This window comes from Manis javanica, chromosome 15, assembly GCF_040802235.1.
Source record: "Manis javanica isolate MJ-LG chromosome 15, MJ_LKY, whole genome shotgun sequence".
NCBI lineage: Eukaryota > Metazoa > Chordata > Mammalia > Pholidota > Manidae > Manis > Manis javanica.
Genome location: NC_133170.1, coordinates 50,308,096 through 50,321,060, shown reverse-complemented (window position 1 = coordinate 50,321,060; position 12,965 = coordinate 50,308,096). Strand labels below are relative to the sequence as shown.

The 12,965-nt window shown below is 42.3% G+C and overlaps 1 protein-coding gene across 6 annotated transcripts in view; it reads left to right on the top strand.

Moving 5' to 3' along the window:
* Positions 1-12,965, top strand: part of NEK10 (NIMA related kinase 10) — a 210,851-nt gene that overhangs the window by 190,802 nt on the left and 7,084 nt on the right. For all 6 annotated transcript variants that reach the window (XM_073223984.1, XM_073223983.1, XM_073223982.1 and 3 more), the window contains 3 exons: positions 7,809-7,917; positions 9,845-9,897; positions 9,979-10,034. In XM_073223984.1, the coding sequence (XP_073080085.1) occupies positions 7,809-7,917; positions 9,845-9,897; positions 9,979-10,034 (218 nt within the window). The remainder of the gene's footprint in view (positions 1-7,808; positions 7,918-9,844; positions 9,898-9,978; positions 10,035-12,965) is intronic.

Genomic DNA, 12,965 nt, shown 5'->3' with positions numbered 1-12,965 from the left:
TATATTTCATTATAGTAAAGAATTAATTTCTTTTAGGTGGGATAATTGTGGTTTTGTGATATTTTTTTAAAGGGCCATCTGAAATATTATGTGTGGGAGGATATTATGTAAGGGCTTTGCTTCCCCATTCCTGGGAGTAAGATGAGGTAGCAAGGGAGGTCTGGAAGACAGGATGCAGGCAAGGGTGGCCCTGCTTACGCCAGATGATGGGTTCATGAGATGCATTACGTGGTTCTCTCTAATTTTGTAAATGTTTGAAATTGTTTATAATAAAAAGAGAATTTTTTTCCCTGGTATTGATGCCAGGCTGGGAATTAGCATTTTGGAAACAGCTCTTCTGGCAGAGCTGCCACTTAGAATAGGACAGGTTGTGTCCTGTCCAAGAGCACCTGGGTAAGGGGAATGGCTGTGGCTGCATCCTCTGGGGATCGGGGGGACTTTTTCTAGTTCGCGCACAGGCAGAGATGAGCTAGTTGGAGCCCTGGCCCCAAGTAGTTCTAGCACAAAGTCTGGACTGAGAGCCATGCATTATTAATTACAAATGTCATTTGGACCAAAAATTAAAACAAACAAAAGAATCTAGACCTGGTAGGAAATAGTTGCTATTTATGCGTGTACCCATGCCCAGAATTCTCATCCTGGGCTGCACATTAGAATCACCCAGAGTTTTTAAACATTCTGACACTCATGCCACACACATCAATTAAATCAGAATCTCTGGGGGTGGATCCAGGAATCAGGTTTTTTAAAGCTCCCAGGTGATTCCAATATGCAGATAAGGTTGAGAACCAGGGGACTGGCAGGTTTAGTGTTTCTCACACCTTCTGGTACATATCAGTCATCCAGGGACCTGTTAGCATGTGAATTCTGATTGAGGAAGGCTGGGGAAGGGTGGAGATTGTGCTCCAACCAGCTGCTATGTGATGGCCTCTGCTGGTTAGGGACACTAGAATGTGGTGCCTGCCTGCTTGAACTTAGGGTATACCTGATAGCCTTGAGACTTTTATTAGAAAGACAGGTTATCTAGGAGGCCCAAATATTAATCCAGAAACAATTACATTCTGGGCCCAAGATTCTGCATTTCTACCCATCCCACAGATGCTGCCATTCTATGACCACACTTGGAGTAAAGGCCGAGATGAAACCCGGTGACATTTCTGTGTTATGGCATACATCAGCCAGGCCTGCTTCTGTAGGCCTGGGCCCTCTTGGCACTTCTTGTTGGGACCTAATACACACCCCAACGCAGACCAGCAAGGTCAGGTTTGCTTTATTCAGGAGCTGGCAGTGTCTTTAATTCCTAACTCAGGTTTCTGGCTCTTTGCAGGTAGCAGATTGCTCCTCTCCTCAGACGTCAATCAATAGCTCTTTATGCATATAATACTTAGGCTTTATATTTGCCTATCCCTCATCAGGGCTACGTGGAGTCATCAAGAATCAGCAGTCCCTGGCACCCACCCATGTGGACCAAGTGGTGACTCTCCTGTTGTGGGGGTCCATGGGCCCAGCGTTAGGCCATCATGCACCGCCTTCAGCGCTGGGCTTGAGGGCCTGGGAGGATGAATATCTACCTGGGTGTGGTTAGCCTAGAGCAATGGTTTTCCTGCCTTCTTTTAGTTTTGCAGTTCTTTTTTAGAAACAGTCTTTGGTGGGAATGCAAACAGCATAGCAGCGCAGCTGCTTCCTGGAGAAACAGAGGTGAGGGCGGGGGTGTGAAGCCTGGACAAAATGGACCTGTGTGTGAGAAACAATGAGTTTAATTGCTGGACGTTTCTGCTAATCATGGCCTGTAAAAGTCTAATAAAGGAATAGAAAGGAGCTGTAGGTTAGAAAAGATGAAAAATAAGGCAATACGTTATGTCTTGACATGTTATAATTCAGTCAGAGAGGACAAGGAAAAGCTGAAGGAAAAGCAGTGAGCGACCCAGCAGGGAGGTGTGCTGGGGCACGTTGGAACGTTCTCACTCTGGCACCTCATTTCGCTTACTGTCTTTGATTTCCTTCAGATTTCCTTCCTTCCTCTGTTGATTAGATTCCAAAAAGTGTGTGTCGTTGTTCTACAGCAATGACAACCATAGTTTATGCTATGGGAAGGAAGATATAGGTTGGGGAACACCTATATCTCATAATACTCATAATGAAGAGTACATTTTAGTTTCTTAGTGTTTTCTTTATGTAGTTTCTGCCTAAAAGGTACTATACCCTCAATTGAACAACTGCTAAAGTTGCTCAGTACTTGTTCAAAATCAGTGTATTTTGGGGGAGATACAGTCTGTCCTTTTTAATATTTACTTGATTGTTTAGTTCAAAAGTGTGTATACAATCCCTTGCTCTTTAGGACTGTAGTTTAGTCAGAGTAGGAGAGCCCTCTCTTGTCTGTCCAGAGGATGGTCTCACACATTCCTTCAAATGGAACACATGCACCGGAAACGGCAGTAACCTCCATGCTGAGGGTTCATGGGCTGGAGAGGCCCCACTGCCTGGGCTGGGCCTGTGAACCACCTTGCACCTCGGTCGGCCCCGCGGCTGCAGCCTTGGACAGGCTCTGTTGGGTCATCCATGGTTCCGCCTACATGTGAACATTTCCTTTGCCACCTGGCATGTCTGGCATTGGACTTGCCACCTTCTTCCTTCCTCTGTCTGTAGCAATATCACTGGAAGCATCCATTTTCCTCCTGCTCAGTCTTTAAACCTCGTAGTACCTTTCAGCTGAAGCGCTTCATTTCTTGTATCCCCTATGTCCTTAGTGCCTGTGGAGGCTCCCTGGTGGGGGTGGGGGTTGACCTCTGATGTTTCAGCCGTGGGGTATGGCCCTGCTTCCCCACTTCCTAGCCATGATCCTTGGGCAAATCGCTTTACTTCTCGGCTTCCTCTTCTGTAAAATGGGGATAATGCTGACCTTAGAGGGTAGCTGTACGAACCAGATGGAATATCACCACATGCAGCTAGAATGCAGTAATAATATAGTAATTATATAATGTATATCATAATGTAGCTCAGTAAATGGTGGTGGCGCTACTGTTGCTATTCAGTAAGACTATTTGGTCTTCCATATCTATTCCTGCTTTTTGGATACCACCTTGTCCAAGCTCTCAGCACTTCTGCCTGCTCTTAGTGTCACAGGCTCTTTGCTGATCTGCTGTTCTCCAATGCATCTCCCCAGACTAACAGTCAGCTCCAAACCACCTGCTTTTTATTACATACTCAGAAACCCTAGTAGCTTCTGGCTTCCTTCCCCACCATCTCAACTCCAGGATCCAGCTTTCTAGGCCTCTGTTATTTGCAGGAGCCTCCTCTGTCCACATTCACCCTGATGTCCCTAACCCCACCCAAACCATCATGTACATGGCATCGAACACAGAAGTCTGATCTCATCACACACATTTACACACACGCCTACCCACGCAGAGGAACTGCTCAGGGGGCTCTTAGGACACAATGCCTAAGTGCTCAGCATGGAAGTCATGGTCCTGCCTGGCCCAAGCCCTGCCTGCCTTGCCACTCTCTTAGGCCACACTTGCCCTTTGCTGTGTCCACATCAGCTGCTAGGCCCTGTCTGAGTGTTGCTGGGCAGCTGCATCTGGGGAGGTCCCTCCCTGTGCCCTAGGTTAAGTACAAGGAAAAACGTCAACCTGGAGAGGGGAGGCTTCTTGACTCTGAATGAGAAAGAATTCTCGAGCAGGTCAGACAAGTGTAGGTAAGGAAGGAATTCATTAAAGCAAGAACAGCAGGGAAGGGCAGCTGTTGTGCAGGCAGCAGAGAACAGGAAAGAGCAGAGGGAAAGAGGGAAAGTTCTCGGCCTAGGGCAGATTCCTTTGCCAACTCCTGAAGCCACCTGGCATCCTGTGTCTGCATGGATCTGCACGGCATGGGGACTGGCCCCTACCACCCCAGGATTTGGGGGAGCCATGGAGCACAGGATGGAGTGAGATTATGTTCTGAGAACTTCCCAAAGAAAGGAGATTTTCAGGCTGGCTGCTAAGAGCAGCTCACACAGCGGCAGTTCCCTTCAGGTCACCAGGAGACAGAAACATTCAGGCCCAAATCTGAGCTCTTAACAGCCCTTTCCTACTTATCAGGAGTAAAGTGAAGACAAAGTGAAGACTTGGAAATAAAGTGAAATAGCAAAGAGACAAACTAGAATAATTTGAGGATGAGAAAGCTTTGTTTAAGGCAAAAATGTGCACACTCAGAGAAAGGAGAATGTGGGCTACCTTAGAGAGGAGGAGTGCTGAAAGTTTGGAGATTCTGTCTTTTAAAGCTTCCAGGAATGGGGCAAAGGGTGGGGGTGCGGTTGTTGGGCATAGGTTTGATTTTTCATCTTAAGGTGCTTATCTCTGGTGAGACACTGTGTCTCCTCTCCTGCTATGAGTCCTCCAGCTAATTCTGCTAAATAAACTCAACACAAGGAATTTATTTCTCCTGTTTTCTTCAAGATACTGGCTACGCTCAAGCAGTGGGAACATATCATTTAAGACTGCCTGCCCTGCCTTACAATAGGCTGTTGGGTTATTGTCTGATTACCAGAGAATATGTTAGGAATCTTACTTCTCAACTCTACTTTTTAAAATGGAATCTTAGCCTCAAGATGGAGTCCCTTCTGTTCTTACTATACTGTTTAAATCTTAGCATTTTTCATCATAGGCAAAAAAAGTTAACCATGATGCTTGTCCCATGTCTCTGCCCCACCTCATAAGGTCTGTCTCTCTACCCTGCTGCTTCCTCCTGGTCTGCACACACTTTCTTTTTGGCCTGTAATGTTTTCCCACTCAATTCTTAGCTCATTCTTACTCATTTCTTTGGTCTCAGTATAAGTGTCACTTTTTCGGAAAAGCCGTCTCTGAGTCCCCTTTTACCTCCGGAAGCCACAGGCCTGTCTGGTGTGTTCAGCATCACTGCAGTTTTGCATATACCCACGAGGATTATGTCACAGACATGCTTCTCCCTAACTAGGCTGTAAGCTCTGAGTACAATATTTGGCCACCACTGAATTTTTTCATCATTTGGACATGTGTGTGGCACACGATAGTTGATAAAAATAGTCACTTAATTAATGAATGGCACCTGCATCCCTCTCTTCAACCTAAATTCCCAGACATCCATCTCATAGACTTCTGTCATGTCCCTTTCATCTCTGGGCCATGAATATGCAGTGCCAGCCCTTGCCCTCAAGTTCCTCTCGCCTGAACGCCCACTTCACTCCCTTGCATCCACCTAGATCTGTCCTTCAGGGCGTGGCCCCAGTGTTTCTTTCTACAGAGTGAAAACCATGCCGGTCTTCAGGCAGCTTCCTTTTGTAAGTTTAGAACTCCCTGCCCTATTTTGTACTCTGTTATTTACCCATTGCCTTGTTTCCTGGACATTAGCCTATCTTCTAAGTTCAGTTGCAAGTCTCACACAGGCCAGATATTTTCTGTGTCCTCCATGGTGCCTGGCATGGTGCCGGTGAGCTGGACAGATCATCAGTGCGTGTGGGTTGTAGGGTTTTCATCTCTCTTTTACAGAACCTACTTGGCTCGTAACACCTAGAAAGGGGCACAAAGAGTTGCTGAAAGAATATGTATGTCAAAACTGAACTGCAAAAGGAAGACATTCTGAGAAATTCTAGAATAAAAATAAATGTATCTGGGATTCAAACACAAGACTAATGAATTTTAGTCCTTGCCTCATCCATGGGCCCATCCTTGTAAGGATTTCCAGTTCTTAAGCTAAAGGAGACTGTGAATGTGACACCTCAAATACTCCTCTCTTCAAGGTTTGGCTCAATGGGAAGGGCTGGTCCTTGTCATCTTAAAATGGCTGTTGTGACCTCTCCAGGTCACATACTTCACTGTGCAGCTTTAAACATCATTCTGTCTGAAGTCTTTAGGATTCCAAGGTGTTTACTTAATAATTACATTGACTTAAATAAGCTTTCTATAATTAGGATGAGCAGCATTTCAGGCAGCCAAATTACTCCTATGCTCAACCACACGAAAAGCAATCCCATCAGAAGTCATTTGGAGGGTGATACCAGGAACTCATTCTCAGCATTACAAGATATATTAAGAAGCTTAGTTGGAGTTTGGATATGAGAAATACAGTGTTTAGGGCTGTTTCCATGGCTGCCTAATAGCACTGATGAGGAAGTTATTAAGCGTGTGACTATCAGATCCTCCTGTATTACAGGATATTACAATGTTACAATCTTGTCATTTTACAGATGGTTTATCAGTTGTATCAGTTGTCACTGAAGTAAGGAATATAAATTTACAAGAATAAAACAGAGTGGAACCATATGTTTTTCTCGAGTGTAGTATTTGTGAGCAACATGGAGACTGGAAAACACAGAATTCATTTGTATTTACAGTATCCAGAGTATATTGATGGAATAATTATCAGTTGCTAATATAAAATGTTTTTGTTAAGGTATAAAATGCACAGTGCATACAGTAAGGGACATAGCTCCCTGAACTTTCACCCATATATTGATCTGTATGACCCCCACCCACATCAATATGTAGAACATTTCTGGTAATAGAGAAGGCTGTTGCCTTCTTGTCCTGGTCAAAACCCTGCCACCTGCCACAGTGTAATCATTACCCTGACCTCTCACACCATTGGTTAGTGTGGTCTGATTGTGAAAATCTTTATAAGTGAAGTCACATTATGTATTCTTCTGCATTCAACATTCATTCATGTTGTTGTGGGTATCCATAGTTTTTTTTTCATGCTTTACAGAATTCCACTGGATAAGCCCACCACAATATATCTGTCTATCCTTCTGTCTGTGGACATATGGGGTTTTAACTTTTGGTTACTATGAATAAAGGTACTATGAGCGTTCTTGTGTATGTCTTCTGATGGGCAGATGTACTCATTCCTCTTGTGCATATACCTAGGAGGGGATTGCTGAGCCAAAGGGTAGGCATATGTTGTTACACTTTAATATATGCTACCAAACTCACTTCTCAAGTGACTGGGCAGTGGTGCATTTTAATTCATGAATAGAGTATGGAAATCGAAGCTAACTGCTGTTGCACAGTCTGAATTGTGCCATTTGTGTCTGGTTTTTAAAAAAATATGAATTGATATTTTAAAAGCACGTTATATTAACATGCATGAAAACTGGGCCTGCCCAAGTGCTGGCTGGATATAAGGAGAAAGGGGATTGAAAAATGTTTATAGTCTAAAATTTCATTTAAAAAATTATCTTTATAAACAAGAACATTAAACAACTGGAGCTTTAATAAATTCTGTCATTAAAAAACTACTCTTCCCTTTAGTGTGCTGGGAATTAATGTTTGGAGATTAAAATTAATTAATAGTAATGTAGAAAAATGTATTAAGAAACTTGTTTGCCTTGGTCAAATAAGAGGATATTGTTCAAAGCATGTATGTGAAAAATGATGATGATTTGGGGTAAACATATTACTCTGTTGAATAGTTATAGTTTATTTTTTCCTGTGCCTGATAAAAATAACCTTTAGATGTCCTAGATCCATGCCATCAGTTTTCTATCCATCTTTATTTTGCTCTCATAAAGCTATAAAGTGTAGTTTTTTGTTTATGTTTTTTTTTTTTTTTTTGCACAAATGTGACCAGGGAATTGTCTAACTTGCTTTCACTGTGATTTGCCTGCCTCCAATTTATAAGTTCTTTTGAAAGGAAGAAAATGTGTTTTTATCTATTTACAAGGGATTGAACAGCACAGAGCACTGAATTTTCTGGGCAGAGACATAGGAAATGGAAAACCCCACACAGACGCATCACTCATATCATTGCTTCAGAGTGTAAAATGAGATGTAGTTGTGCCTTTTCTGTTTCAGTTATCTCAGGGCTGTCCAGAACCGATTGAACCGAACTTTTTCATGGCAGATTGCCATTTATTACGTCATTCATCCGGGGAAAACAGCCTGTTCCCCAGTGACCCAACAGGTAAGAGTCTTCATCACAGGAAATCTGGCTCTTCACAGAGAAATTATTGTTTGGATCAAGAGCTGTCCTTGAAAGACTGACTTCAACTGAGAAGATAATAGAAAAAAAATAGAGCTTATTTTGATTATCTCTGGCAATAGTTGGAAGGCACATACAGGAGGAATCTGAGATTTATGTTGCCCAGTTGTGGCAGCTTCCTCCATCATTGCTAATGCCATAAACAAACAGCCAACTCTGTGGGTGAATTGTATTTCCTTTTATTTCTCCTTACTTATCTGATAATGGGAAATCAGAGGCCCAAAAACATCCAGAGAGATAAAGGGCAGAAATGGAGAGTTTGAATATTTAAAACAGAGAAAATGAAATACTTCCTGAAGAATCCTCATCAGACATATTTAATTTTTTTTGTGTGTGTGTAAATCTCACATAGGGGGGGCCACAGAGCAGAGAGATTAAAGGTTCAGATTCTGGGAACCTGGATGCCTGGATTCAAATCTCAGCTCAACAGTTAATAGTTGACCTTGGGTAAATTATTTGACCTCTCTGAACCCCAGTGCCTTGGAAATGAGGATTACAGTGGTACCTGTGTCACATGATTGCAACGAGGATCAACGTAGACATGTAAAAAGGGCTGCACCATTAGTAGGGGCTCAGCATACTCTTCTTGTGGTAGCTGAACTGTCAGGAGAGGTTTTCAAACTACTCTGAGGTTTCAGAATTCCTAAATAGTTTCTGAATCCCTATAAACAATAGTCACGCCACTCAGTGGAATGGACAAAAGTGAAGTTTTTACAGTTAAATGAAGACTTACCATCTCCTTACCCGAGAAGAGCTCTCATTTCTGCTGTGCCTCTGTTGCTGCCTAATTTCGGCAAATCATTTCGTGCACTAATTGTCAGGCATTCCTGAGTCTTGGACTCCTCGGATCAAGCTAGCCTGTGTAGGCAGATTTCATTTAGGTAAGCTGTTGTGTGAAGTTGTTTGCTTTCAAAAGCATCCCTCAGGGTGGGTTAGTCAGTCTGCAGGCAGGCTCCTGAGAAGAGCAGCTCTGGTGACTGAGAGCCAGGGTGGAGCTGAGGGACCCCTGCAGGGCAGCTGGACGCCCAGCCCCAGAGCAGGCCGCAGGTACCTGTCACAGCAGGCTGGGCAAAAGCATAGATGGCAGAGCCTGGAGGCACTTCCAGCAACACCTTTAAGGGGGCTGTAAGGCTGAGCTGCCAGGACTCCCCTCCTCATGCCTCCCCTCAACCTTCACCCCATTTTCTCTCCTCTCTCCTGAGTGCAGGGGAACCCCTGGGCCTCCCTGTAAATCAGTGTGGATTGGTTTGAGTGGAAGCTGGTCAACATCCCTTCAGGTGCTACTGGGGTCTGTTAAGTTGCTGGTATATTATACTCAGACCAACAGCAAAAGACGTATTGTCTTCTGGCATTAAATGGATTTTATTTCCCTCTAGGCAGCCATAGGAAAGGGCCAGATCTTTGTTGTCTTTCCCTGACATTTCTGCTGCCCTTTAAGAATGTTTTTTCTTTCTAGCACGTCTACTCTTTTTGCCTCATGAATTAGGGAGATTTTCTTAATCAGAAAACTTGCCCATCAGTTAGTTTGTGTTTGGGAGAACTCACGTGTCCTTAACACACACACACACACACACACACACACACACACACACACACACACACACACCCCTTAACTGGCCTGTTTGTACCCGAGCTTCTTTGTGTATTATTTTGTGACGGCATTCCAAAAGCAGCCAGGTATCAAAGGCAGACCAAGAGTTTGAGTATTCAAAGCTAAGATAACTTGGAACATCCTCTCATCTTCCTCATCAAGAAACTAACCAGTTTTCACTGCAGTTGAGTCATAATTGCCAATAAAATCTGAGACAATGTGAAGCAAATGACCGACTTCGTAACTCTTCTACTTCAGGTCTTCCCACTGACTTGGATTTGGAGGAGGGAATAACATACGAACAGATGCAGGTGAGGATTTGCAATGCCTTTGAATGGTTTCATTTTGGTGCTTTTAATTCAGTACTAATCTGATCTTTTTTTCAACCCTAGACCGTGATTGAAGACGTCCTAGAGGAAAGTGGCTATTACAACTTTACTTCTAACAGGTGAGACCTAGAGTTCTCTTTGAAATGTGGAAGATGAGTTGAGATGATTGGATGTTCAACCTGATTTCTCTATCTTTGATTCCAGAGTTTTTTCCCCCAATTTTTATTTTAAATGCCTTTATAAATTATCTTGGCTTAGACTTGATGCAGTCAAGGGAAGAACGTATGTAGATCTTTTGTCTGGATACAGCAGCTGTGTTCTCTTTTGGAAAAGAAAAAGTAATAGCCTAGTAGTGACACTCCTATAAAAATAATAAACAGAATGAAATTGAAAAGCATTTCTAGATTTATTTTAATTAAGCATTTGTTTATACCATTCTAGAAGAACTGTAAACTCAGGTGCCCATTAGTGAAATCTACCCATTATTTGTATAGAATGCAAGAAAGAAAATGCAACTAAACAAAGAATTTGAGACATGTTTTTGCAAAAGGATTATTATTCTCTGTTGTCATTTGTTTTCCCTATGTAAGAAACCTCTTTACTGGGGCTGTCTACTATCTTCTAATATAAGCACTATTAGTGCTCTAAAAATATATTCTATGATATGGATGTCATCCAGTTCTGGATTCCTGCAGTCAGACTGGTGGGCACAAAGTTGGGCACAAAGATCTGAGTACAATTAGTTTATCAGAGGCACTTCTAGGAAGCACTTGAAGGGGAGTGAAGAAATAATTCAATGAAGATTTCATTTTCAAACAAGTTACCGTTGTGGGTGACTTGAGCTTGATCCCACTGGGGAAAGCAGAGAGCCAGTGTAGACCATGTTCCTCAGTTGGCCCACTCAGGGTGGGGGCTGGGGGATCTGTACTCCAGGTCCATCGGTCACTGTTTGAGGCCTTCTCCAGGAGATGGTAGTGCCACTGGCATTTCTGGCCTCTGGGGGGGCGGGTGGTGGTGGACAAAGCTTGTTCTAGAGACCAGGGAAACCCTCAGGAAAGGAGATGCAGGTGCCAGCAGTAGGAAATCGGACCTCATGTTTGGAGTGGTGTGGATAAGAAGATACGGGCTCCCACAGTGTCTATGACAGGAGAGTTCTCGCTTGACTTTGCCAAAGAGCCCCTCATAACCAAATCCTCAGATTAAGTGTAAGCAGCCGCACATTCTGTATGGCTCAAAGTTGTTTTAGGAGGTGGAATGCTGTGGAGTTTGGTCTCCCAAAGTGGTCTTTCATGCCTGAAGGAAGTGCCTTCTTTTCTAGCTGGTGAAGCTGTCCTGTGACCACTATTTAAATCATTCTAGAAATCTTCCCCATGGTATTAGCCATGGTAAGAGAAAGAGGTCTTGAGAACATCCTGTTAAGGTCATTATATGGAAATTAGATTCTTTTTTGAGTTTAGTTCAGCCTCCAATGTTTTTTTTTTTTAATTTCTATTTCATCAAGTTGTTCTTATGAATTACACATATTATTCAACTGCTTGCTCTTTTGGCTTGATAATATATTTCCAAAATACTACCTTTGCTAATTTAGTTCTGTTGTGATTTGTCACTGCACAGAAATGATGAGTAATTCTCATTTTCCAAAGGTATATTGTTAATAGAAATCACCATCTCCATAATCGCTCACCTCCAACTATTCCTGGAGAGATTTTGAATATTCATTTTCTACCCTTGGGCCAGGTACATCCAGCCCTCCATAGATAATACAAATGTCTCTGTTCTCGACTCTCAGCATCTCATTATTTTAAGTGCCCTTGGCTTGTAGTGAGGGCAAAGGCCCCTCTTGTCAATTTTTATCTGTATCTTCTCAGAATCAAGATCTAAGGCAATGAATGACTTTATATTTTTCCAGAAAATGAACTAAGTATCAATGAAAAACTAGGTGTGTAAGGAGCTCAGGGAAGCTTTTGCTGAACTTTTCTTTTGCCTTTTTTTGAAAAAATAATTATTTCAGTCTTATTTTTTAATTTCCTTTTTCCTTTTTCAGTTTACTATCATTAAGTGTTTTAAACAGTCAAACATTACTTCTACTTCCAAAGACAGTCCTCTATTAATTACTTTGCAAATTTCCTTATAATGATAGATAATAAGATGACTAATGACAGAAGCAAAAAAATATTTATAGGCTTATTTGGAATTGGGAATAGAATATGAAGACATGTTGAAGTGGTCAAATTCAAGCAAAATATGTTGGATATGATATAAAATTTTCTTAAAATGCTCCAAATTACAATGACTCACTCATTTAAAAAATCCATATGCAGTTTCTAATAGCAATGGAAGAATATATCTTGAGAGATTCTTTACAGTAATAAAAGTAACCTTCTGTTGATTTAAAGCCATTACTTGTTACTTGTGTTCCAAATTAATTACCAAGAAATTAGTCAGCCTCCACTTAGAAGCACCTAATAGTCCATAAACTGGAAATACATGTAATTCCAAATATGGATCAGATCAGGTGCACCACTCATGGTTTTTCCATAGTCAAAGGATAGACGACACTGAATGTCCCTGGACAGGTAGAGGTCTTCAGGATCAGTATTTAGAGTTGGTAGAGTCTATTTTACCAAATAGGTTTCATAGAATAGCTACCAGTATTATCAAAGATGTTAATAGGTGTTCCCTGGGAAACTGAAAGCACGGTGTTGCAGTTTTGTGCCATGTTGACCCACATGACCACATTAAAGACTCTGCTGACCTCATTCACCTCAGCATTTGTTCATCTTCCACATAGAGCCCCTGTTGAGGAAAGCTGCCCTAGGACTCTGGGTGGAAATGGAAGTGTTGTTGTGACTCCTCTGCCCTGTCTACCCAGATCTGCTGCTGCTCTGACTGTTTTTGTCATCAGCATAATAGCTATCATCACCACTGTCACCTGTTATTAGTGATCTGGATCAAGCACCACACAGAGAGAATTACATATGTATTACTGTATTACTCAAGTTTACAATTTGAGACTGTCAGTTCACACTTACCCACACATCTCCAAAGCA